The sequence below is a fragment of the Monodelphis domestica genome, chromosome 1, assembly GCF_027887165.1.
Source record: "Monodelphis domestica isolate mMonDom1 chromosome 1, mMonDom1.pri, whole genome shotgun sequence".
In the NCBI taxonomy this organism is placed as follows: domain Eukaryota; kingdom Metazoa; phylum Chordata; class Mammalia; order Didelphimorphia; family Didelphidae; genus Monodelphis; species Monodelphis domestica.
This window is the reverse complement of record NC_077227.1, coordinates 424,152,321-424,178,420: the sequence shown is the minus strand read 5'-3', so window position 1 is coordinate 424,178,420 and position 26,100 is coordinate 424,152,321. Positions and strand designations below refer to the sequence as shown.

At 35.3% G+C, this 26,100-nt stretch overlaps 1 protein-coding gene across 5 annotated transcripts in view; it reads left to right on the top strand.

Annotated features, from left to right (window-relative positions):
• STRBP (spermatid perinuclear RNA binding protein) overlaps positions 1-26,100 on the top strand; it is a 150,602-nt gene that overhangs the window by 85,321 nt on the left and 39,181 nt on the right. For 2 of the 5 annotated variants that reach the window (XM_056812111.1, XM_007474625.3), the window contains exons 6-14: positions 9,552-9,643; positions 10,335-10,430; positions 12,333-12,444; positions 13,308-13,405; positions 14,335-14,446; positions 19,501-19,590; positions 20,954-21,153; positions 21,597-21,755; positions 24,484-24,618. In XM_056812111.1, the coding sequence (XP_056668089.1) occupies positions 9,552-9,643; positions 10,335-10,430; positions 12,333-12,444; positions 13,308-13,405; positions 14,335-14,446; positions 19,501-19,590; positions 20,954-21,153; positions 21,597-21,755; positions 24,484-24,618 (1,094 nt within the window). Of the gene's footprint in view, positions 1-9,548; positions 9,644-10,334; positions 10,431-12,332; positions 12,445-13,307; positions 13,406-14,334; positions 14,447-19,500; positions 19,591-20,953; positions 21,154-21,596; positions 21,756-24,483; positions 24,619-26,100 lie in introns of all 5 variants that reach the window. The other 3 variants (XM_056812110.1, XM_007474624.3, XM_007474627.3) reach the window with 2 other exon arrangements.

Below are 26,100 nucleotides of genomic sequence, written 5' to 3'. Positions count from 1 at the left end.
CGTAATATTGGTTTTAAAACAAAATAAAACATCTCTGTCTGAATTTGGGCAAGTCACTTTTCCTTTCTGGTGGCTTCAGTTTTTTCATCTGTCAAATAATGGTGTTTGTCAAATGATTTCTCATATCCTTTTCATGGTCTGGTCTGTTCCCTTACAATCAGTTATTATTTAAGTTTCTATAAAACTTAACCAACCCCCGTTCCCCAAGTGTGATATGGAATAGAATTTTGCTTAAATGTAGGCTTAAAATTAAACTCCCATTTTTAGGTAGTTTCACACTTAAATGTGTGTGTATAAAAAGCATTTTCAACAACTGAGGTAGATATAATGTAGGTATTGTCATTTCGAAGCTGGGGAAATTAAGGCAGAGTTATGAGGTAAATTTCTGAGAGTTACCCCGCAATAATTAATTGGAACTAGAACTCAGTCTTCTGACTTGATGAACAGTGTTCTTTCTCCTCTATAAGAAAGTTCTGTGGATAATGGAGAGAACTCGGGACAGCATTCCATTAGTGTACAGGCTATTAGGAAAATTTTAGTTGGAATTGTTGGTCTAGAACCATTTCTTCCCTGATATTCTTTAGGAATGAAAAGAGTCCTTTCTTTGCCATTTATAAAAATTATTCACAAGCCAGGTTTCAGTTGTCTTTGGTTGCTTTTTGTGTCCTTTGTGATTTGCTTGTTGTGGAATCTGAATTTCTCCATAGGTGACTGCTCCTTGGCAGTGCTGTTGGAATATCCAAAGCAACTTGAAGGATCTAGAGTGATGGGATGTGAGAGAGTCAGGAGGAAGGCCCAGTAGTTTTCCTTCAGTTTTATCCAGGAACCTCTTGTCTCATTGTTGGGATAATTTCTTCCAACTATTAATACTAAAAGGACATGAAACTTATTTCCATCTCAGACTGGAGAGTTGTATGACTGCATAGGCCATTTCCTAAATCTTTTCCTTATTTCTCATAAGTTGGTTTTTCCTTAGTTTGATTTCTTCCCCTTTTCCTTTTGTCTTTCCTCATATCACAGAGTGGAATCAAATCTGCATCCAGGGAAATAGTAACCAGTTAGGGGTTACTAGAATTTACTCATTTTTATACTAGCACATATTTTGGTTTGATACAAGGAAAGATTTCCTAACAAGCAGACATGTTATAAAATGAGATGGACTGCTTGCATTGAAAATCATTTGAATATGTGTGAGAATGGTCACTTGTTGAGAATGCTAAGAATGATGGCAAAGAATGCCATATGGCTTGTAAAATTTAGGGTACCAGTCTCAAAATTCAATATTTTTGGTTATAGACCTCTCAGATAATTCTCTGTGTGAAAAAGGATTGAGTTTTATGCCTGTATTACTAATTTTTATTATAGTCATATAATAAGCTCTCAAGGGGAAAATGAGGTTGAGTGGTGAGAAAGATATAGGGAGGGAGAGTTTGGCTCAAAAGAGTGAAGTATACTTCTTCATTGATTGAGTTGTCTGAAAATGGAACTTAATCCTGAGGTAGGCTATAACACGGACATAAATAAGCATTGCTAAGATGTAGAATTAGGCAGAGGAGAATCACTGTGAGATGGGGTTATTAGAAGTTTTTTGGATGAGTTAACTGGGCTTTAAAGTCAGTTCAAAGTAAAACACTGAAGTTAAACTGACATCATAGGTCATAATTTATTGACACCCCCCCCCCCCCAAAAAAAAAAAAAGGTCTGGTACATTTATAAGGCAGACCTTAGGAGAAGCTTAGAGAGAAGCTAGGGGATACCTGTGGTTTGGATTAGAATAGAGTGATAGGGTCCATTTTCAAAGATTTATGGAAAAGTTGACTAAGTGAATCTGATTTGAATTGATACCTAGGTACCTGGCAGGTTTGCAACTCTGGGTACGAATCCATCCTAGGATAACATGGTAATTCATCCAAGTCCAGGAGTCTTGGAGACATAATTTACTACATTTTTCTGGTATTTGCAACAGTGATAGGAGATATTCCAGATAATAATTCCAGAAAGCCTTTTTATATCTATCTATTGGGTGCAGACTACCTATTACTAGTATTTGAAGTAAAAGTCATAGTAAGATAAATTGCTAGATAGTAGTTAGTATGAAAAAAACCTGGGTGTTTTTATATGAACTGCAAACTTTAAATCAACATTGTGGTGCTGCAGTCAGAAAAAATAGTTTGGTTTTCTTCTTTGGTAGAAATCTGGTATACTTAATTGGGAAGTGGCTTATTGATGATTGTCATCCTACCCTATGAAGTAGGCAGTATATGAGCATTATCATCTTACAGATGAGGAAATGGAAGTTTAAAGAGTTTGAGAGATTTTCCTGATTGCAGTTTGTAGTTGGCACAACTGGAAATAAAATTTTCCTATTCTGGTCTTATAATGAAAAGACTTTTGAATTCCTTACTAATTGTGCTAAAATTTGTTAGTGGAATGAACTAGTAATAATATTTACTTACACATTTTCTGCCTCTTTCTATGGAGTAATGTGTTTAGTCCTGCCTGGCCACATTTTAGGAAGTGTTTGGACAAATTGGAGTATACTTAAGAGGATGTTCATCCCTTCAGAGTATTAACTTAAGTATATGTTGAGGGAACTTTAATTGTTTAGCTTTGCAGAAGACTTTGGATGAACATAATCTTTCAAATATGGACTTTTGAATGGAAGAGCAATTGGATTTATTTTTCTTATTTTCTTATGCTCAGGAAGCAGATTGGTAGATGTATAGGCATGTAAGTTTCAGTTCTATGTAAGGAAATGCTACCCAAAGGGCTTATATTTGAAAGTTATCTCAGTTGCTGTGTGTGCAACCGTATTTGAACAAGATTCAGATTTCCAAAAATGGAATTATCTGACATTACAGAGTTCTTTGTCACTGTAGGTATTAGAGGCCCAGGAACCACTTGTTGGGGAGGGGGGTGGAACATATTTCAATTAGGACTTAAACTAGATAACATCCAATCATTTTCAACTTTGAACTTCTATGAGAGAGGGTAATTGTTCTTTCTAAAATCACCTCATCAGAGTTTTCTAGCTATATCCATTTCTTTGGTATTTTCTCTGCTGACACTTATGAGTTTATTTGAAAAAATAAAATATATTAAGAGCAAAGTGATGGGGAGAAAGGAATACACATGCAAATATATGACTTCTTTGCACATAATAAATACTTAATGTTTTTCATTCATTCATAGTAGTATCATCTGATAATTTCTCTGCCTAGCTTGAGCTAGTTGGTTCCAACCAATGTAGGAAACATTAAGCTCCTGCTATATACAGAGCTCTATGTTTGACAACAAGTACAATACAAGTTAGGTAAGTTGAGTCCAAGTCTATTGAGAAGTCATTTGCAACCTTAGAATTTAATGCATCAGCTCAGTTAAGGTATCCCGGAGAGCCCAGTATTAGTGAATTATCCATTTTTGGAGAATACAGGCTACAGATGGCTAACTGCCATTTTTAATTTGGTTGTATTTATTCTTTATTTCTTATCCATAGTCTGTCATTTTCATTTAGGAGGGCCAAGTAATTAGCATGGATAAAAGGGATTGAGAGATACTGGCCAAGATTTTCTTCTTGTACAGTTTTGATTCTGGTAATTAACATCTAACCAATTAAAACATGGTTAGGTATATTGGACCTCTTTCAGTACTTACATTGCTCATGAATGTGGTATGTACCCATCAGCAGGTTGTTGAATAATATTTCTCTTATCTCTCCCCCACCTTTGCTTTGTAGTATGTTTTATTTTTTCAAAAATAAAATCCAGGTGAATTGCAGATGAATTAGTCACAATAATACACACACACACACACACACACACACACACACACACACACACCCTCAGAAATGCTCTGAGAGTCAGATAGTATAATTTTCATTTTATAGCTAAGGAAAATGAAGTTCACAGAGGTTAAGTGATTTAAGTGATTAAGTCATGCTCAATCTGGGGTTTCAATTAAAAGGTCCTTAAATCCCTCATTGGTTATGTTAGAATCTGTTAATGGACAGCAAAGGTCATGCAGACTTTTTTATGTTTACCAATAAGCATTTATTTGTACTCCTAATCAAGAGTAGCCAATATTTTATGGACTGAAGACAAAATATCAAATTAGGCATCCAAAATCATGAGTTGAGTTCTAAACTTCAGCCACTCATTGGCTTAAGACAAATTATTTTTTCTCTTTCTGGGCTTCAGTTTTTCTTTCCTCTCCTTCTCTAAGATTAGGTTTTAGAATTTAGCTGATCCCTAAGATTCCTCTTTGTGTTAAAGTTTTAGGGTTACATTGTGATCCATATTTCTGTTCACTGGCCAGAGTGAATAGATGATAGTTTTGGTAGAAAACTTTAGTAATAAAACAGAATCTTAGAGTTTAGGGGAAATATTTGCCATTTTATTCTTATCACTTTATTTAAGAAATGGAAGAGGCCCAGAGATGGGAATTGCCTTTGGTCACAGCACCATAAGTTAACAGGGTCAAGAGTAGAATTTGACTTTCATCTTTATTTTATCATGTTGTTTCCCCATCAATAATTCCATGAAGTTGTTTTTGTTCTTTTAAAAGGCTTTTTCTGTAAAAAAAAAATGGAAAACTCTTTTGAAACTTGTTCAGAAGTATAAAATGTTAGCCTTAAGCATTTTATTGGGCAAAGTAACAGGTCTTTGTAGCAGTTGCTTTTTAAAACAATTGTTCTTATCTTCTATTTAGAATCGATACCAAGTACAGTTCCAGAGTAGTATGGGCTAGGCAATTGGGGTTATGTGACTTGCGCAGGGTCACGCAGTTAATTTTCTGTTTTCTTCAAGAACACATACAAGGTCAAAGACTTTACTTCATAAAACAAGTAGTCAGCAACTAAGGCACATGAAATTTCACATTAATGTTACCACATTATGCAAGCTGAGTTAGGAGCTCAGCAGTTGGCTAGTGCAGTATTATAGAAAGTATGTTGGATTTAGAGTCATAAGACCTGAATTCAAATAAGAACTCTGCTACTTGTGTGGGACATAATTCATTTCTCTCCAAGACAGAGATTTCACAGACATTGCACATATGTGAAATGAGAGTCAAATTCTTTTACAAGCTTTCTTCTAATGAATTCCTATGATCTCAAGTTTGTGGCAGTCCTTTTACAGATTATATAGCCTCTCATTTTAGTGGGATTTGATGATGCTTATGGCTTTCAGGTTCTCCTAGGATCTTAGGGACCAAGAACCTTAGAGAACACGTAGTGTTTAATAGGTGAGAAAGTCGAGGACCAAAATGGTGAACTGGCTTGACTAAAATCACATGTCTAATAAGTGGTAAAGTCAGAATTCTAATCCAGGTCTAATGACTCTTAAGTTTAGTGTTAAACCCTCTGGAGGTTTTTTGCTATAGAAATATCATGTTATTGCCTGTGAGGAAATACAGAGATCAGTTTTTTCCTATAAAATGGGGGCTTGGACGACCAGTTTGATATTTCTCAGCCCGTATTTTATTTTGAACTAGTAAAATATTGAAATTCTCCACTCTGTATGTACTGCTTTCCTTTCCCTCTCTAAACTCAGTGTGATGGCCTAAAGTAGAACTCCTTGGAGAAAGAAGTAGCAGGTCATTAGAAGTTAGAGGAAAATCTTTTTTTTTTTTTAAGTTTGGTCTTAAGAAATAAGGACCTATTAAGTCAACCATCATCAGGCCAATCCCACAAACATGTATTAAATATGGAAATATGAAGAAAAATTAACCAGTAAACATGAATTAAACACCAGGCACTGTACTAAAGTGCTGGAGAGACAGTACAAAAAATTTTCAAGGAATACTGGCTTTGGTCTCCAAAGACTTCGGTTTAAATTCTGGTTTAGTGTGACCATGGGCAAATCACATTTCCTTTCTGAGCTTTTATTTCCTCATCTGTAAAACACTTATCAATATACTTATCTTTCTAGACTGTTGTGAGAATCAAATGGATGAGTACTTTGTAAACTATGAAATCTTAGGTAAATGTTAGCCACTGTTATTGTTAAAAGTTTTGTGGATTGGTAAAAAAATTTTCCACAGACTGACAGTTGGGAAACACTGGATCAGATGATCATTTAAGGTCCCTTTCAGCCCTAAAATTCTGTAAGTATAAGGTAGTTATCTTATGCAAGAAGGTATAAAGCATTTTGGAAGCTCCTAGCAACTAGCAAGAAATAAGTAGAGAGCAAATTAATAAATATCCTGGTTTTTGTTTTGTTTTGTTTTTTGCTGTAATTTGACTGTATAATGTTTGATTAAAAGGAAATTTTAAACAAACATTTACACGTTATCCCCTTATTTAATTAAAAAATGAAACCAACCACGAAACCACAACCTCCCAAATATATTAGAATAATCTTGTGTAGTTCACTTCCTGACTGTCAGAGCATGAAGAAACATGGCCATTCTGATGGTGGTGTAAAAAGGAATATAGTCTTCTCTTCATTGCCTGTTCCTTTCCTTCTTTATCTTTTTTCTTTTCCTTCTTTCTTTCTTCCTTTCTTTTTTTGTAGACTCTTGCACCAAATGTTGACTGTCTGTGACATACTCATGTAAACATTCTCTAAGATGCTGAATGCTCATTCTTTGGGGATTGAACATGATACCTATGTGAAAGATATTTTCTCTTTTGGGGGGAGTATCTTGGTGCCATAATTCCTTCAGCAACAATAAGATGTTAAAATTGGGTCCAGTCCAAAGCAGCTTGGTAACTTCCATTTGCTTCCTGACATACAGCTATGAAGTAAAAGATCCAAGAATCAAATCTGTGTCAGAACATAAAATCATAAGACCTGTATTTGAGTTCTGGCTCCTCCATTTCTTAGTTAATTTGTCTGTGGGTAAATTATACTACTTCTGTAGGCCTCAGGTGACTTATAACCACCACCTACCTTTCTAGGAGTATTTAGAAGAGGCAATTTTGTCAGCTAACAAAGTGCATAATATAAAAATTTAAGATGCAATTATTATCCTTTGATTCCTGAGTGAAAGTCAAGGAAAAAAAATCATCATTCTTAGTTTGTTTAAAGTACTATTTTAGGGGACAGCTGGGTTGCTCAGTGGATTGAGAGCCAAGCCTAGCTGGGAGGTCTTAGGTTCAAATCTAGCCTCAGACATTTCCTAGCTTTGTGACCCTGGGCAAGTCACTTGACCCCCTTTGCCTAGTTCTTGCCACTCTTCTGCCTTGGAACCAATACATAATATTGATTCCAAGACTGAAGGTGGTAAGGGTTTTAATTTAAAAAAATTATTTTAATGTTAGATATAATAATTATTAGTTATAAAACTGTCTAGCTAGAATTATGGGTAAAGAGTAGATGAGATGATTTTTGAAGTTCCTTTTTCTCTGGACATTCTAGGCCTCTAAAACACTGATTTATTTTGGAATAAGCTTTCAGAGTGTTCAGGTTCAGTCCCCTTTGATGGTTTAAATTACTTTGCAGTCAGTCAACTTTTGCCATTTCTAACTTTACAAAAAATTCTAATTACTCATTTATAGTAGTTGTCTTATCTGCTATATGAGCTTTTTGCAGATGCTTGCATGTATTACCCACAGTTCTACTTTTAGGTACCAATGCAACAAAGCCAACATACATGTTAAGGATTTGGGTCTTGAATTCCAAGAACCAACTGTTACCTCCTAAAGTTTTGCAGACAATGGAATTTCCTAGGTGAGGAAACCCACCATGAATACCAATTCTATTTGACATTTCCTACCTTCATGGAAAAAAGGGTTGGAAGTTAGCCCTGTCTAGTAATGTGGGTTATGTTGCAAGGGATGATGGGAGCACATGCAAATATCTGTTTTTGAACTCAGCAGGTCAGAAAATAAGCGTGTAGCACTTCATCCTTTGGGGAACACAACTAGCTCAAGTCTACCACAAAAATGATAAAACCTGAGATTTGTTCTTTGTTGTGCTTTACAACTTAGACTTTAGTTTATGGTTTTTTAATTTGCCATGGTACATATTGAATTTGCAGTAACAGTCTTCCTGTAGAGCACTGTAGGAAGTGGAGACATCAGGGTTAAAATAACACTGATCACACCATCCTTTAAGACAGAAGAGTTTGTAAACTTTTATGGGGGTGGAGGGGGAGATGACATAGGGGAAGGTCATGGACTTTTTTGACAAATTAGGGAAGTCTTCTCAGAATAATATTTTTAAATAATATAAAATAAAACTAGGATTAGATAAGAAACCAGTTATATTGAAATTTAATTACCAAAATAATAAAAAAAAAACCCAGGTTCACAGACTCTAAATTAGGAACTCCTTCTGTGATCCTTCTACCTCCTATTTCTTTTCCCCTTTTTTGGCTCATCTTTCTCTCCTCTCTACCTCTGTTTCTTTGTTTACTCTCCTTTTCTCTCTCTCTCCCTATTCTTCCTCCTATTTAGCTTAGGGGAAAAACATCTTAACATACTGATGAGCTGCACAAAAATTTAGTTCCCCAAAAGTGACAATAAATGATTATTCTGACTTAGATCAGATACCGAGTTAGGAATTGATCCTTTGGGCTTTTTTTGTTTGTTTGTTTGTTTTTGTTTCCAAAATCCTCAGATTAAAGAAAAAAAATCACAAATTTGGCATATATGTAAAAAAATTGTGGGTTTAAAAAAAAAAACCTTTTGACAATATATGCTAAGTTTTGTTATGTATGAGGCCCTATGCTGGACTCTGGGGGAGATAAATAGATGAATGACTTATTGAACACATAAGGAACTTATATTTCAGTAGATTTATCTCATAAAATTATTGTGAGGGAAGTGGTTTCAGAAGCTTAAAAATTCTCTATTCAACTTGTTGGTATTGTTAATAATTATTTACATATAGGCTATGTTAGTTCCAATATGGATTTAGCCTCCAAATTTTAAGCAAGATCAGTATTTGGTTGGCATATAATTTTAAATGTAAATTAAAAATTAAGTACAAAGAAAACTTAAAACCTTCAAAAGCCATTAAGGTATAAATAACTTGCTTGGAGAAGAAGCTGAGGCACACAAACCTGTAGGAAACTTAAGGGATTAATCTTGGATTCAGTGGGGCACAGTTTTGGTTAATTATTAATTTTACATAACTATGGAGAATTTATCCATCTTTTTGAAAAGTAGTCTTTGATTAAACGTGAACCGATCTGTGGCCAAAACCTTTTTTAGAAAGAAAAATTAACATTGCACAGTACTTCCTACTTAAGTGTCATCTCTGAGTAAAAGGAATAAGTGCTACATCCCTATTTTGTGCTCTGCAACAATGTGTTATTGTTATACATTTTTAATAAGATCCCAGACTGTATGTAGCAATGGTCATTGATCTGTATACTGAGTGTATGCCTTTCTGCTATATTCTTATACATGTGCACATTACTACTCTTAATGGCTGTTGAATTAAATAACTCTGTGCACTTCTTAAAACACCATTAAACCTTCTGGGAGTCTTATTAGCTCACTGAGATGCTGCTGCGATCTTTTGTTTTGTTTTTCTTTTTGGTAATGTGACAGAAACCCCTTGGTCAAATTGTATCTGTCTCTTTTTATCCCATTTTACCAGTAGAAAATGTTTCGATGAAAGACCCTCCGGACTTATTGGACAGGCAGAAATGCCTGAACGCCTTGGCGTCTCTCCGACATGCCAAATGGTTTCAGGTTGGCTATTTGTTCTTACCTCATTGTTATTGTAGCCTTATGAGGGTTAGATTGTCAATACTGACTGGAACAGCTTGAGTTGGCAACATAGTTTAGCAGAAATATATATCAGCCTGGAAATCAGAAGGATTTGATTACAAAGCCATTGACTTATGACCTTGGGCAAGTCACTTATTTTCTTGAGAGTTAGCTTTTCCTTTTGCACACAAAGTGTGAACAGTAGATGTCTTCTAGTTTGAATTTTTAACAATATTTGATTCTATACTCCTCAAACAGTCTGTGTTCATGGGTTCCATCCCATTTGAACACTCTTGTTCCAAAGGCTCTTCTAGGTTGAATGTTCTTTGAATCAACACACTTGTTTGATGTATAGCTCTTTGAAATCCAAATGATGGGAAGAAAAAGAACCAAAATAAAACAGTGGGGAATGTGAAAGAATTATTATAAATGCATAGACAGTTGATAGGTTATCATGAGGCTACAAAAGCAATTTTAACATTAAGCTTCCTTCTTTTACTTTTGAGCCTGCCTTTCTAAACACAAATCTCGCTTTTTTTTTGTTTGTTTGCATGAATCTGATTAATTAACTGGCTAATTAGTAATCATTTATAAAGGACCTATCCAAGGCCAATGTACATAAAATGAAGAATGGATTTCAGTAGGTGTATTGGAACCCTTTTGTTTGTTTTAGGCAAGGGCAAATGGACTAAAATCATGTGTAATTGTCCTCCGCATTCTGCGTGATTTGTGCAACAGAGTACCTACATGGGCTCCATTAAAAGGATGGGTAAGTACATAAAAATGGCTAATGAGTAAATTGACAAATGACTAGGCTGCCTTTCTGGGGAAGCCTTCAGAAATTCCATGTTCCTGCTGAATTTTAATACTCCTGATTTTGTCTCATTAGAAAATAGTTGAGAAATGTATTATCAGATGCCCCCCTTTTCAGATATGAGCCCATTTGAAGTCTTGTTATCTGCTCCTGGCACTTCTCATCCTGTCCACATGCATGTTACAGCTTTATCTCCCAGTATTAGTGCTGAGCACATCCCTGGTTTATTTCTCATCATTCACTCAGAAATGATTTATTAAATGCCAACTGTAGTGTGCTCTGTGCTAGGCAGCAAGAGAGATACAAAGATAATTTTAAAATGGTCCCAGCTCTGTTACTTAATATAGGTGTTAACTTATTCAAATAATTTCCCTTCTTTGAACCACAATTTCTTCATCTATAAAATTAGTGTTGGAGCTGGTGATCTCTAAGTTCCCTTCCAGGTCTAGTTTTCAAATCACGTTGTTTGTAATCCTAACAAGAGTATCCAATAAATATGTTACTGCATGCTGTTAGTCTGAATATAGGATTTACCCTAAAAGAAAATCTCTTTAAGAAAGCAAGAACTTTTTATATATTGGTAGATCATATACTAAAAAGACAATTCTAAAAACATTGCAATGTTAAGTAACACCGAATTTTTTTTATTTTACCCTGTTAGAATATGTTCTTATTTGTCATCGATTTTCTTCATTGCTTTGAGATTATAATCTCTACTCAAATTTTATACCTTAAATTGGGCAACTCTAACAGTACTAAAGTACAAAACAGATCCATCCTGTCATTGCCTTTGAAAGACTATTTTGCTGTCACCTTTTGTCCAGTGTCTTGAGCAGATGTTTCAAAAAACCATTAAAAAAAAAATCTCATGCCCTTATAAGTACCATTAAACCATGGCCTTTTAAAATTATTTTTCTTCTTTGTAGTTGAGAATGGTTGAATCTGGTATATTAAAAAGAATGTAATATTTTTTCTATTAAATTTTGAAACCTTAATTGATACTTTTGAGTTTTATAGTGGATCTGATGCCTAATGTTTTTTGCAAACATTATTCGGTTTGGGAATCCTGTAGTGGACTTCTTCATCTTTTATTATAGTTCCATTGGAATAAAAGATCATCTCTAGCAACAGCATCAATATAGTACTGAGAAAAAATTGAAAAAAAAAAAACCACAAATTAATCAAGAAAATGCTATTTTTTTATGACCTGATTAATCTGTCCATATACATTATTAGTATCTAATAATGTTGAGAGTGGGTACATGATAATGCCCTTTTACCTATTTTAAGTGCTTGGCATAGGCCACTCTGGACAATTTCCTCTTGCGATGTCTGTGATGCTGTTTGCTGTTTGAATGCTTTGTCTAGCTAGCTATGTGACCTTTGGAAAGTCACTTCAACTTTCTAGTCCTCTGGTTCCTCATATGTAAAATGAGAGGATTGTACTAGATCATCTCTAAGGTCCTGTCTAGTGTAATATTCTGTGTTACATGGTTGTGCACGCTATGTTCTAAAGTCATGCCCAACTTTTAACATTATAGATTCTAACATTCTATGACTAAGACACTTTCTAGACTTAACAATCTTTGTTTTTAACATTCTAGATTCAAAAATTTCCTGGTCCCCTGTTGTTATATGAATTTGTGAATGTTAGCATATAGTACATAGAATGTTAGAACTAAAAATGACCTTGTAGATCATCTAGTCTAACTCCCTTATTTTATAGATGAGGAAATTGAGACCCAGTGAAGAGAAGTGACTTGTCCAAATCCTCATAGTGAGTTCTTAGCTCACATTTTAACTGGATTCCTTTTAACACTTGATGCATGTACTAATTTGTAATTTAATATCTTTTAGCCACTAGAGCTTATATGTGAAAAGTCTATAGGTACCTGTAATAGACCTTTGGGCGCTGGGGAGGCTTTGAGACGAGTAATGGAGTGTTTGGCATCTGGAATACTTCTTCCTGGTAAGGGTTTCAAACTCTGGGAACAAAAATAAGTAAAATCTCATCTGTCTATTTTTTAAAATGTCTGCTAAATGTGTACTCTGCACAGTACAGTGGTGTGGGGGAGGCATCCCATTTGGAATTCTTAGCTAGAAGAGTGAGGGAATTTGAAAAGCTGTATTAGAAAAGTCCATCTTTTAGTCATTATAATCTGAGTTTTCTGTTTACTAACACAAAGGTACTAATAATGCAGGAAGCTGATTGTGGTATTGCTTTACTTACATATCTGCGATTGGAAAATAAAGCTTTTTTTTTGTTTCATGGAACTTGTTTAAAAGCGAAATCATGGAATTTGTAGCTATGATTGTGTGTTTGGGTAGGTAAATCATGCTCTTATTTTGTATTATGGTTCCTTTAAGGATTTGGGATTTGTATGAGGAGTGTAAATCATATTCTCTTTATATATGTGATTCCTTTATAAATCTTTGGGATTGGGGGGTTCGGTTAAATTATTTGTGTGTGGGGGGAAGAATTGAAGTGATCCATCTTAGTCTTATTGCCGTAAACTTTCTCTGTGATCTTAAGCAAATCATTTTCCCTCTGGGCTTCATTTTCCTCCCCAGTAACATGAAGGGATTTGACTAGCTATAAGGTCCCTTTTAATTCTGAATCTTAAAATCTTGTACTTTTCGAAACATGAGGTAATTTTGGCCTTTTCTAAACTAAGAGCATATTTTAAAGCTCAGGGTGCTAACAGTTAGAGAAGTTAAATATGAGAACATGAAGTTCAGTCCCCATCTCTTAAAAGCTGACCTGAATCTAATTCCTGCAAACTCAAGCCTCATTCTAAATTGTATCTGTGGATTTTCCTTCTTTTCTCATAGGAGGACCTGGTCTCCATGATCCTTGTGAGAGGGATCCAACCGATGCATTGAGTTATATGACAATTCAGCAAAAAGAAGACATTACACACAGTGCCCAGGTAAAACACATTAATCTCAAGGACTTGCATCTAGCTGAAGTTTTGTGACAGAAAATAAAATAAATTCCTGATGAATGGCTCTTTTGGGAAGGATTGTGTGAATAAAAAGTTCTAAAAATTTTTTTATCCATGTACAAGATGGGGGGGGGGGGTATTGGATTAGTGTACTATAGCAGTTTATATAATAAAAGATAGATCACAAGATCAATAAAAGTGAAGCATTGTGACCTGGCAACAAAAAAACTAAATACTCTAATAAGCTCTTTAATGAATGTTGTCCAGAATGTTTAATATTCAATATCAGGTAGGTGTAATGTTACTATTTTTTTTTACTATTTTCCTCTGCATTAATGATGCAACATTGGAGCGATGTTTCCAGTTCTAGAAGGTAGACTGTAGTAGAAGTATTGTAAATCTAGAATCCATCTAGAGAGAGGGTTGGAAAATGTACAGAGAACCTTGGCAAGGAAAGGAAGTGACAGCTTGTGAAGACATCAATTGTTGGTAAGGTTGTCACAAGGAAGTGGAATTAGACTTTTGCTCCTTGACCTTTGAAGGCAGAACTAGGAACAATGAGTGAATGCTGCAGTAAGAGATAGGAATAACTAACTATCTGGGCTATCTAAAAGTGTATTGTCCTTCCTTGGGGAAGTAGTCAGTTCCCCATTACTGGAGGTATTCAGACTTGGGTTAGATGACAGCTTGTCAAGGTGGTTGTAATGGGGATTCCTGTTCAGGTTAAGGGGTGGTCCTTGACTATGATGCCGTGATTTCAGTTTTGATGGAAATAATGTTCTCTGCTCTTAGGTGTTTGGCTTCATGTTAAGTCTTTCCTATTGATCCTAGCTCTGTTTCTCTTGTTCAGATTTGGGGAGGGGGAAGTGGTACATGTTACTGAAGTATGAATAAATGAAAAAAATTTTTTTCAGCATGCACTCAGACTATCAGCTTTTGGTCAGATTTACAAAGTGCTGGAGATGGATCCCCTCCCATCTAATAAACCTTTCCAGAAATATTCCTGGTCTGTTACTGATAAAGAAGGTGAGTAGCAATTACTTTTTTTGGGTGTTTTAGTATGAATTTTCATACCAGACTACCAGAACTAACATTCTCTCTTCTCATTTCTGTTGAGATTTTAACATTTTGTATTCTGTAGTAAGAGATTTTGCAAAGCTGAATGCAGGAGATATTGAAGGGCCAAATCCTTTACTATAATTCTAAGAATAGGAATAATGGAATTTGGGATTTTACATTCCACCTCTGACATTTATTACCTTAATCGACCTTAGATAAGTCAGTTAACTTTTCTGGGACTTGATTTCATCTGTTAAAATCAGGGGAGTTGAGTAACTAATTTTATAAGATTCTTTCAATTTAAAAATTTTTCATCTTTCAATCCTTTCTGTTAGTGAAACTTAACTTCTTTTTTTTTTTAAACCCTTACCTTCCGTCTTGGAGTCAATACTGTGTGTATTGGCTCCAAGGCAGAAGAGTGGTAAGGGCTAGGCAATGGGGGTCAAGTGACTTGCCCAGGGTCACACAGCTGGGAAGTGTCTGAGGCCGGATTTGAACCTAGGACCTCCCATCTCTAGGCTTGGCTCTCAATCCACTGAGCTACCCAGCTGCCCCCTGAAACTTAACTTCTTATGACACTTGGTAGAATGTGAAAAGGACTCTTCCCCTTTCTTTCAGTCCCTATCTATGGCCTCGTCTTGGCATCCTTATAAACAGAGCTTGGGGTTAGGGGAAAAAATTGAACTAAGAAGGGGCAGTAGGGTAGCTCAATGGATTGAGAGCCAGGCCTAGAGATGGGAGGTCCTAGGCTCAAATCTGGCCTCAGACACTTCCCAGCTGTATGACCCTGGGCAAGTCACTTGACCCCCATTGCCTAGCCCTTACCACTCTTCTGCCTTGGCACCAATACACAGATGGAAGGTAAGGAATTAAGAGTCAGGAGACTTGAGTTCACCTCATGGCTTTAGTGTTTACCACTGGTGAGACAACATAATGTCCCTAAACCTCTCTGGGCCTTTTTTCTCATATGCAAAGTGAATTAGATGATCTGTAAGGTTCCTTCTGTTTCTAACAGAAATGAGTCTGTAAAATGAAATTAATTTGTCTTTTATCCATGGTACCTTAACTTAGAAGTTTGTATACAGAATGCCTTCAATAAATGATATTAAGAATGATTTAGTAATTTTACTTGCAGTTTTACACTTGGTTTTACATGGCAGAATTAGCCGGTTTTCCAGCAGTGTGGAAAAACATATGCTTTAGACCTAAAAACCTTCCTGTATTTTCTTAACTGTGGAAAAGATTATGAGTGAAGACTTCACTTATTACCTAAAGTGAGTTTACTTGCATTGGACATTGCTTTGGGTTAATAATGCTTAATTAAATTATTTTAAAATCATTTTCCATGGTTCCATGATTCATGTTCTCTCCCTCCCCCCTCCTGGAACCAACAAGCAGTTCCACTGGGTTATTCACATCTTATCCCTTGATACCTATTTCCATATTATTCATTTTTATAATAGAGTAACCTTTTAAAGCCAAAACCCCAAATCCTATACCCATAGAAACAAGTCATAAATCATATGTTTTTCTTCTACGTTTCTACTCCCACAGTTCTTTCTCTTGATGTGGATAGCATTTTTTCTCCTAAGTCCCTCAGGATTGTTTTGGATCACTGCATTGCTGCTAGTAGCAAAGTAAATTACAAATAGTGTTTAATTTGCCAGTACCATGGGTCCAACTTAGAAGAATAGTATTTGTTAGATCTTCTTCAACCAGTGTCTCTGATGTGTCACACAGTCCATATGTATTTGGTGGTGGAATCTCATGGGTCCAATGGAGACTTGTTTAATTAATTTTACAAACATTCCTTTGAATTTAATTAGCCATTATGTGTTCTAATTTCAGTTTTCTAACAAGGAAAATGGTAAGACTAGACTAGATAAGTAATCTCTAAATACTCTTGTAGCTATAATTTATAAGACTCTTTCCAGATTTCCATAATATCCCATGTTCTAAGGTCCTTAAAGTCCAACTGTTGGTGTTAATACACAATAATAAAAATTCTTAGTTTTTAGTGCTTTTAGGATTTACAAGTTGCTTTTCTAACAATCATCCTGGGAGGAATCTATTATAAGTAGTAGCCGCATTTTAGAATTTGAGGAAAGAGAACATTGGAGGAATTAAATTGGTCACATTGATAGTATCAAAGCAGAGACTTAAACCTAGTGTTCTTTGTAAAGGTATGAATTATAGTTTAATTTTACTACAACTTAATTTCCATTATCCTACTTATTATATGGAACCAAATTCTCCCTTTTCTAGATTAGTCAAGCATTTAATATCCATTCTGTGCCTTGATACTGTGGTAGGTTCTGGAGGATACAGATTCAAAGTTAGATAATGTACCTCACATAGCTTACATTCTACTAGAGGATGCTGCATGAGATGAAGAAATAGATTCAGAGATATTCTTAACTTCTCAGCCTTCTGCTTATTCAACTACATTATGTTGTTACTGTGCTTATTGAATAAAAATCTTACTTTCATTTATATTTAAAACTTTATTTTTAAAAATAATTTCATTTAAAATGTGTACTATGGCACATTCTTTTTTTTTTTAACCCTTACCTTCCATCTTGGAGTCAATACTGTGTATTGGCTCCAAGGCAGAAGAGTGGTAAGGGCTAGGCAATGGGGGTCAAGTGACTTGCCCAGGGTCACACAGCTGGGAAGTGTCTGAGGCCAGATTTGGAACTAGGACCTCCCAGCTCTAGGCCTGACTCTCAATCCACGGAGCCACCCAGCTGCCCCCTATGGCACATTCTTGATGTGGAAAGAGGCACCATAATGTAGGGAGGTAGTAATGCTGTGGTAAAAGACTTCTTTTCTCTAGGCCTCTTTTGGTGCCTGTGTCAAATGAGGAAATTAGATTGGATAGGCTCTATAATGTGTCCTTCATGCTCTGAAGACTATATCCTTGGATGACTATTTCCTTGGGTGACATATGTGGCTAGCAGAGAAAACTATTCCCATTGGCACACCATTTACTTAATTGGGTAGCATACTTATTTAGTTTAAGCCAATCTGTGAATTCTAGACAGGCTGGAGGAGGCAACTTTTGATATTTTTTAGATGAAGTGGAGTGTGACTGGAACAGACCAAGTTTCCTCTTAACTTTTCTCAAGATCTGCAGTCTGCAAGCCCAGCACACTCACCATTTTATGTATTGTATTTGAATTGCATTACAAAACATAATACTTTTTATTTGGAATGAACGTCAGGATTGACCTGAATGGGAAGTATTGACTGACGGAGTAGCTGAAGTCAATATTTCCCCAAAGAGATAATAAAAATTGGTGATTCTAGAATATGGAGTTAATCTCTGTATTGTTACAAGCTTTTGTGAAAAACATCTGCAAATCTTTCTATTGTGGTATCAGTTTATTGAGCATTGAAGAGGTAAGAGCCCTGGGCTAAAAGCCAGCAGACCAAGGTTCTCATCCTGACTTTTTACTATGTAACTTTGGCAAATCACTTAACCTCTTTGGCTAACATTTTTCTCTTTTTAAAATGATTAGGTTGTATTACATAGTCTCTGAGGCCCCTTTACAGTCTTCCTAGCTGAGATGGTACTTTAAGTGTCTCCCCTTTATTCTTCTTACCTCCTTGGCATATCATTAAACAAAAATATTTATTTAAGCTTGAGCCATGAAACTTGTTGAATTTCTCTTTGAACTTGTAGTGTGTGATATAGAGCTCTGAGCAGTCAGAAGACCTGTGTTAGAATATTGGTCTTGCTAATTATTCAATGGTTTAAACCTAAAATGAGACACCTCTACCTCCCCCTCCCCTAGTAAATGCAATATAAATGTGTAAAATACCAATTGTAGGTGATGACTATTGCTTATAATTGACATTAGTTTATTAAAATTGAACATTTTATAAGATGGCATTTTTATATAATTTGAAGTTGAGAAAAGGATTTGGCCTAAGGGATGTAGTAATGGTTTGTAATATATGAATATCTCTTGGGCAAATCACTTTATATCTCTGGTTTCAGTTTCCTTATCTTTAAGATAAAAATGTAGATTATAAAATCTCTGAGTTCTTTTTTTCAACATTATGTTCTGTGTTCAACTTCCATTACTCTGAAATTCATAGTTCTTGCCTGTAATAAAATGGACATATTAATAATTGAGCTGTCTATTGCTCAAGGGTTGTTGTCCAGGGTAAGGCAGTATATATTATGCTCTATGCAAATTAAGCTGCTCTTTTTCCTATCAGAAATAAGGCATTTTTCTGAACTACTTATTGGAATACTGGACAGTAGAGAGTCTTCCTGCTACCCTACAGCTTTTATTGAATAAAAGGAGATATGGCTAGCTAGGTAGTACTGTGGATAGTGTACCAGTCCTCAAATACTTCTTAACTGTGTGACCCTGGTCAAATCTCTTATTCCTGAATGCCCAGCCCTTGCCACTCTTCTGACAAAGACAGAAATTAAGGGTTTAAAGAAATTTTAAAAAAGAGAACATCTGTTTTTTAAGATGTTTCCAGTTGCTCTGAAGAGATATAGAAACGTGTTATTAGTATTATTCTTATGGAATACCATGACATGTGACTGTATAAGAGAGGTATGGAGGATTAGCTAGGGTTGACTTCCTGGAGGAAGTGGTCTTCGAAATAAGTATTGAAAGGGAAATTTTTGTTAAGCAGAGATGAGGGAAGAGAGGTACGATGGATTATTTGCAAACAGTTTTTTTTTTAAAAGCACAATTCCACTGTTTTAGAACTTGGAGGGGACTATACAGATGTGGACAGCTGGATGTAGCAGAAAGTATACTGAATTTGGGCAGTAACGAAGATGGGTTTGAGTTTTGACTTCAGCACTTTTGACCTTAGACTCTTCAACCAAGCCTTATTTTTTTTCATCTGTAAAATGACGATAATAGTACCTTCTGCTACTATTATCATGAGATTGTTATGATGATAGTGTTTATTATATATGGTGCCAGGAATGTGGTGATGTATTATAATTTTTCCATTTTTGACTAATAAATCCATCACTGTTTTCTCAGGTGCTGGTTCCTCAGCTCTGAAGAGACCTTTTGAAGATGGATTAGATGATAAAGATCCCAATAAGAAGATGAAACGAAACTTAAGGAAGAGTATGTATAGCTTGTATTCTTTATATTTCGTTTGAATCAACATGATCTGGAAAAGATTCCTACTATCAAATAGGAGAACAAATTCAAATATGAATGTTGGAGTTTTGAGAATGCTGAAAGGAAAATTTTTATTTTTTGGTTTTTGATGCAGCTGATTTTTAACATAATGACTATCCCTTGAGTTATCTGACTTCATTTCTTAAATCAAATGTAGTGTTCATGAGCAGTAGCACAATATTTTTTAAGGTTAGGTTGATAGTTTTAAAAGTAGAAATTAATTGTCCAGGTTAAGTGTTGGTGTGAAGATGAACCTTCTCAAAAATTATGCCAATGCAGCACATGATTTTTTAGCTCCTATCATGAAAGGGGACAGGCTTTGAGACCTTATAGACCAACTATCTCATCCTAGAAATAGTTTAGATCAACATAGAGGCTTTTTAAAAGAAGGTTGATCACTGGGTTAAAACAATTTTTTTTTTGAATCATTGATTTTTATGAAGACCATTTACTACTTTTTCAGTTTGATGTCAGTGGAAGGAATAACCCACTATAGTGTAATGACAGTTCCTTAAAGTATTGAATCAGGTGAGGATAGTTAGAAAACATTCTCCAGTAGAGCCCTACACTTTTGCCCATTGTGGTATAGAGATTACTCTGGGTTCTGGGTTCAAGCCAAATGTATGTTTTGGCAAGCCCTACAGAAATGAGATCTCTTCAAGTAGGTTCTAGGGTTTGGACCAGCGTTGTTAAGGCAGGGAGACTCTTCACCACTGAATATTTGGTCACAACCTCATGATAGTTTTTTTCTAGTCAATAGCCTCTGATACAACTGTTCACTTAGTTGTGAAGGAACTGTGATGTTTCATAATAGAGTTGGCACCTGTTCCAATGAAGGGCCAGATCTTGGAAGTTTTTAATTAACCAATCAGCTAATTAAGCAATTGGCATTTCCTGCAAACCTGGCATTATACTTTTTGCTAAGGATATAGAGACAAAAAGATCATGGACTTTGACTGTAAGAACATTATAGTCTATCGAGAAATAGTATGTGCACCTCTAAGTAAATATAAAATATATACAAAATAAATACAAACTACTTTTTGGGGGTGAGATTGACCCAGAGAAAGCCTTACCTCAAATAGGAAGTGGCACTTGAGCTGAGCTGTAAAGAAGCTCATAGGAGATTTCTATGAAGTGGAAGATGAGGGGTAAAATCAAATTCTTAGCCACCTTTGGGCTACACTTACCCTCTCTTTTAAAACTGATGCTGATTTTGTAAAGCAAAGGTTATGTTTTCTTTATGTACAAGGATAATAAGGGTTTTCGCATTCCTTTTAAAACTTTGTTTCTCATCCTCCTATAGTTCTGGACAGTAAAGCAATAGATCTAATGAATGCCCTGATGAGGCTAAACCAGATCAGGCCTGGACTCCAGTATAAACTCTTATCCCAGTCTGGCCCTGTTCATGCACCAGTCTTTACAATGTCTGTAGATGTGGATGGCACAACATATGAAGCATCAGGACCATCCAAGAAAACGGCAAAACTTCATGTAGCAGTGAAGGTAAAGCTTATTTATATATTTTTTAAATTTCCCTCTTTAATTTACTTTTCTTCATATTCCTTAGAAATCACTTAACTGTTTTAAGTATTTATGTTTATTTGGTCTCCTATACAATCTAATAGTTATAAATGTGAATATCACATAAGATAGGAACTATAGAAACAACTTTAGAATTGCATTTCTTTCATTGTTATGAACTTGATTTGTCTAGCATGTAATTTCCAGTGGTATCTATCTTTCCTCCTTCTATAGTAATTACAATATAACTTTGGTTAATATCCTGTTAACCTAATATCTCCCTCCTCACCCCCACCCCCAACTCAATGTTATGAAGGTAAAGTTGAGCTTGGAATGATACTGTGGTATTTTGTGTTGTGTTTCTTTCACCCATATCCTTAAACCTCACTTAAATTTTATTTTGCATTTTATTTTTATTCATATAGGTCTTGCAAGCCATGGGCTATCCAACAGGCTTTGATGCAGATATTGAATGTATGAGCTCCGATGAAAAGTCAGATAATGAAGGCAAAAATGAAACAGTGTCTTCAAACTCAAGCAATAATACTGGAAATTCTACAACTGAAACCTCCAGTACCTTAGAGGTATTAGTTTTTTGATTCAAAACCTAGATTGTGACAAGGAGGTTTGTCAGTAATCTCTATTGAGGGACCATGAAAAATCCTATGTATATTCTTAATTGGGATCATTGGTAGTTTTGGAATATTAATAATAATAGCAAAGGGTAGTTTGAGTCAATGCTAAGGAACTGGGAGAGTTAGCATGGTATAGTAGAAAAAAATGATGGATTTGAAATTAGGAGAATTTGATAAAAATTCTAATATTGACGTACACTGTGTGGTCACAGGTAAGACATTTCTACTTCTGATCCAGTTTCCTCTCCTGTATAATAAGGTCATACTTATGCTAACTATACCTTATAGAACCCTTGTGAGGAAAGCACTTTGCAAAGTATTATAAAAATGATTTATTATTATACTGTTTGTCACCAAATAATTTGCCTAAACTTTAGATTTAAAGCTTCGAATATATCCTACCTTTGGCGTGTCTACTCTGAATTTGCTGATCCTAAGATTAGTCAACTCCAAGGATATGGAATGTTTGGGGCTCCAATAGGTGGAATGAATATGAGTGAGGGAGTTGGAATTATGTAACAGAGTAGTCTAGAAGTTGGTAATTCTGGATTGGAGCCTAGCTTTCTACCACTTAGTTGTTAGCTATGACCTTGCGTGTATCTGTGAACTTGAATTTCCTTATCTATAAAATGGGAAGAATAACACTTTGCAGCATATTGTGTAGTTCAAATGAGCTAATATGCAGAAAAAGTTTTTAGAATGTGGTTGAACTTAGAATGTTCTCATGTAAAATGTTTGCTTACTGTTAAGGAAGCAGGACTATTTGTTGAAATTGAACTTCTTGGACTCTTCTCCAGGCTATGATAAGCACAAGGCATTTAATAAGCATAGTCTAGCTAATTAAGCAACCCTTGCTTTTTGCTAAATTGATTGGCTTTGTGGTCTGGAAAATGAGGATAATAATAGTTGTCATTTATTAGCTATAGACCCTGGCAAGTTGTGTATTAATATCAATTACCTCATCTGTAAAATGAAATAATAGGGGCAGCTGGGTAGCTCAATGAATTGAGAGCCAGGCCTAGAGACTGGAGGTCCTAGGTTCAGATCTGGCCTCAGACACTTCCCAGCTGGGTGACCCTGAGCAAGTTCCTTACTCCCCATTACCTAGCTCTTAACTGCTCTTCTGCCTAGTTCTAAGACAGAAGGTAAAGGCTTTTTTTAAAAAATGGAATAATAACATCTTGTTTGAAGGTCCTTGGATATTAGTGCCCTTATTTGGAATTAGGTATTAGTGATGTTCAGTGGTACCTAGCATTTGGATATTTTATATCTTTCTGAAAATAGAAGCTGTAGATGCCTTCTGACACTGTATATTAGTGAATAGTCTAAATGTAGCTATGATGGCTCGAAAGTTGTTTTTCTTTCTCAAGAATAGTTTGGAAAGGTAACTAGGAATGAACATTGACTTGAAGTCTAGAGACCTGGGCTGTATATCTCTGTCTGAATAATTGTAGCCTACATTTTGATAGCACTTTAAGATTCCAGACTCCCCTTTAAAATCTTCCAATGCTTCATTGTGGCAAAGAGGGTTTTTGAAGATTAAGCTAACTGTTAGTGTTTTGGCAACTGTTAGCAAAATGAAAAGGCCTCCAATTTGGGTCTAGTGATGGGCCATCTGCCATCTGAGGACCAACCTAGTTAAGTTCAAAGAGGCTTTATCATCAGATTGGAGTGATAGTGATAAATTATTCAACCACAGCAGTTTAGAATGACTGTATATTGAGGCATGGAAGGTTGTTATAATCACTGTCAAGGAAATGGAGAACAGACACTGATAAAGTCATGGATCCTTAGGAAGCAAACACGCTTTCTAAAGTTTATACCATCCTTTTTTATTTTTACAAAGCTTCCACCTTAGAATCAATACTACATATTGGTTCCAAAGACAGAACAGCAAGGGCTAGGCAATTAAGTGACTTGCCCAGAGGAACACAGCTAGGTAGTATCTGAGGCCAGAATTGAATCTAGGACTTTAGGGTTTGGCTCTATCCATGAGCCACCTTAGAAGCCTCCTATATACTATAATTATAATTTAGCCACAACATTACTATGAAATATAGTGCAGATTATTAAGTCCATTGTCCAGATGAAGAAACTGAGCTAATGAATAAGAATAGTTCCACTTTCTGCCTATCCTTTTGGTATACAGAATGTATTCCAGTCTTAAGTGATTAGTAGTGCAGGTATTATTAGTAGATGATCAGATTGAGCCTCTTAAAGGAAAAATGACTTGCCTCTATTCATGGGGAGAAGCAGTTTTGGAACTTGCCTCCCAAGTCTAATTGTCTCTCCTCTGTACCCTACTCAGTAGGAATGTGAATATGGACAAGTCATTTTGTTTACCATTAAAAGTTTTTTGTTTCTTACTTGAGCAATTTCCTTAATTTCTGCATTTGGACTAACTAGCTTTGCAAGGTAGAATCATTTAATAAAAAGATGACATAGTTTGGTTTATTAACATAATTATTAAGATAATAATTATTGCTTAAATTAGTTTCTTCATCTGTGTAATGGCTATATGATACATGCTCTTACAATGTAATTTTAATTTCTAGCATTAAACCATGCATTTCAGTTTGATAAATTTTCTTAGGACAAGTAACTTCAGGAATTCAGATGTCTGGAATTTAATATGATATAATAATTCCCCAATGTAATGTTTCCTTTGTTTTCTTAGGTAAGAACTCAGGGCCCTATCCTTACAGCAAGTGGTAAGAACCCTGTCATGGAGCTGAATGAAAAAAGAAGAGGGCTTAAATATGAACTCATCTCTGAAACGGGTGGAAGCCATGATAAGCGATTTGTTATGGAGGTGCGTTAATGAGGACCGAACCAACCTTTGAGTCATTTCAAAGGCATTTCCTACCTTGAAGGTTGTAGCTTTAAGCTTCCTGAATAAAAGACCACTATTCAGGGCAAAAGAGGTGATAGTCCTACTTTCTTCGGCCCTTCTATTATATTTGGAGCATTTTGTCTTTGTGTATGGTTTTTGGCTTAGAAAGTACAATGAAAGCCTGTATTGTGTCTCTTTGGCCTACTTTGGATAAAACTCAGACCAGCAGGCAGAAGTTGTAGAAGAGGTAGATTTTTGGCTTAGTGTAAGAAAAAACTTCTAAAAATAAAATTAGAATGGGATGCTTTGTAAGATAGTGAACTTCCCATCACTGTGGTTTAAAGTAGAGCTAAATTTTTATCTTTAGAAGCCTTCTTAATTCTGTTAAGTGTCCTTTCAACTCTTAACATTTTGTCTGATGAAAGATGACTGGAATGAAGAAGAGTAAGAAACTGTGAATGTTTTACCTAGAAAATACTTAGGAGAGACCTTATGGCTTCCTTTTATATTGCTGAAGTATTACTTGGGGATGGGGGTCAGGACAGTGGAAGGGAAGAAGGGACAAGATTTATTATGCTTTGCTCCAGAGGGCAGAGGTAAGAGCACTGAAGAGAAATTGCAGAAAGGCAGTGTTTGGCTAGATATATAGAAAATTCTTTTTTACTAATCAGATCTATACAAAAGCGGAATGGGTTGCTTTGGGTAACATGCAGTACTCTCCCATTAGTAGTCTTCAGACTAAAGCTGGACAACCATTTGTCTAGGATGTTGTAGCGAATATTTTATATTTGTTTTTATATGTCTAGTTTTAGAAGTACATTAAGAACTTGCATAATATAGTTTCATACTGCATTCCAAAATTTGGTCAAATTTTCCTCCAAGTGAATATATTTATTTTTAATATATATTTCTTTAAATAAATATAATGTAGCTTTCTTTACCTCTTTCAATTGTTTATATTTTAATATATTTTCTCTAAAACCATAATTCTTGCATTTTGCTTATGTGGAGCAAAAATGATTTTTCTCCTGCTTCTTATTTTAACTAAAAAAAAATTGATGTCTTTCAGTCATCGATGTAGAACAAGAGAAACTGTGTTTCATGTAAATAATACATTAATTTTTTTTCTGATCCATTTCCATATCTTCTTCTGTTTTATGAATTTATCCCATTTTTGGTTTTGTGAATCCATGTTTTCATTTCTTTACATTCTTTCTTTTTGTACTTTTTCTAGCCTACTCCCAACTCTTTATAAAGAAATACATGATAGTGAAAGAGGCGTATTTACACTACTAATATACAATGAAAGTGATCTTCTCCTTCAATACTTGCATTCTTCCCTCCTCTTCCCAACACACATATTGTTTCTTTAGATGATATTTTACTTCCTTTTACTTGTTCCACTTTCTAAATATTCCATCCTCTAACATTGTCTTGGCTCTCACTCTAGAGAACATTTTT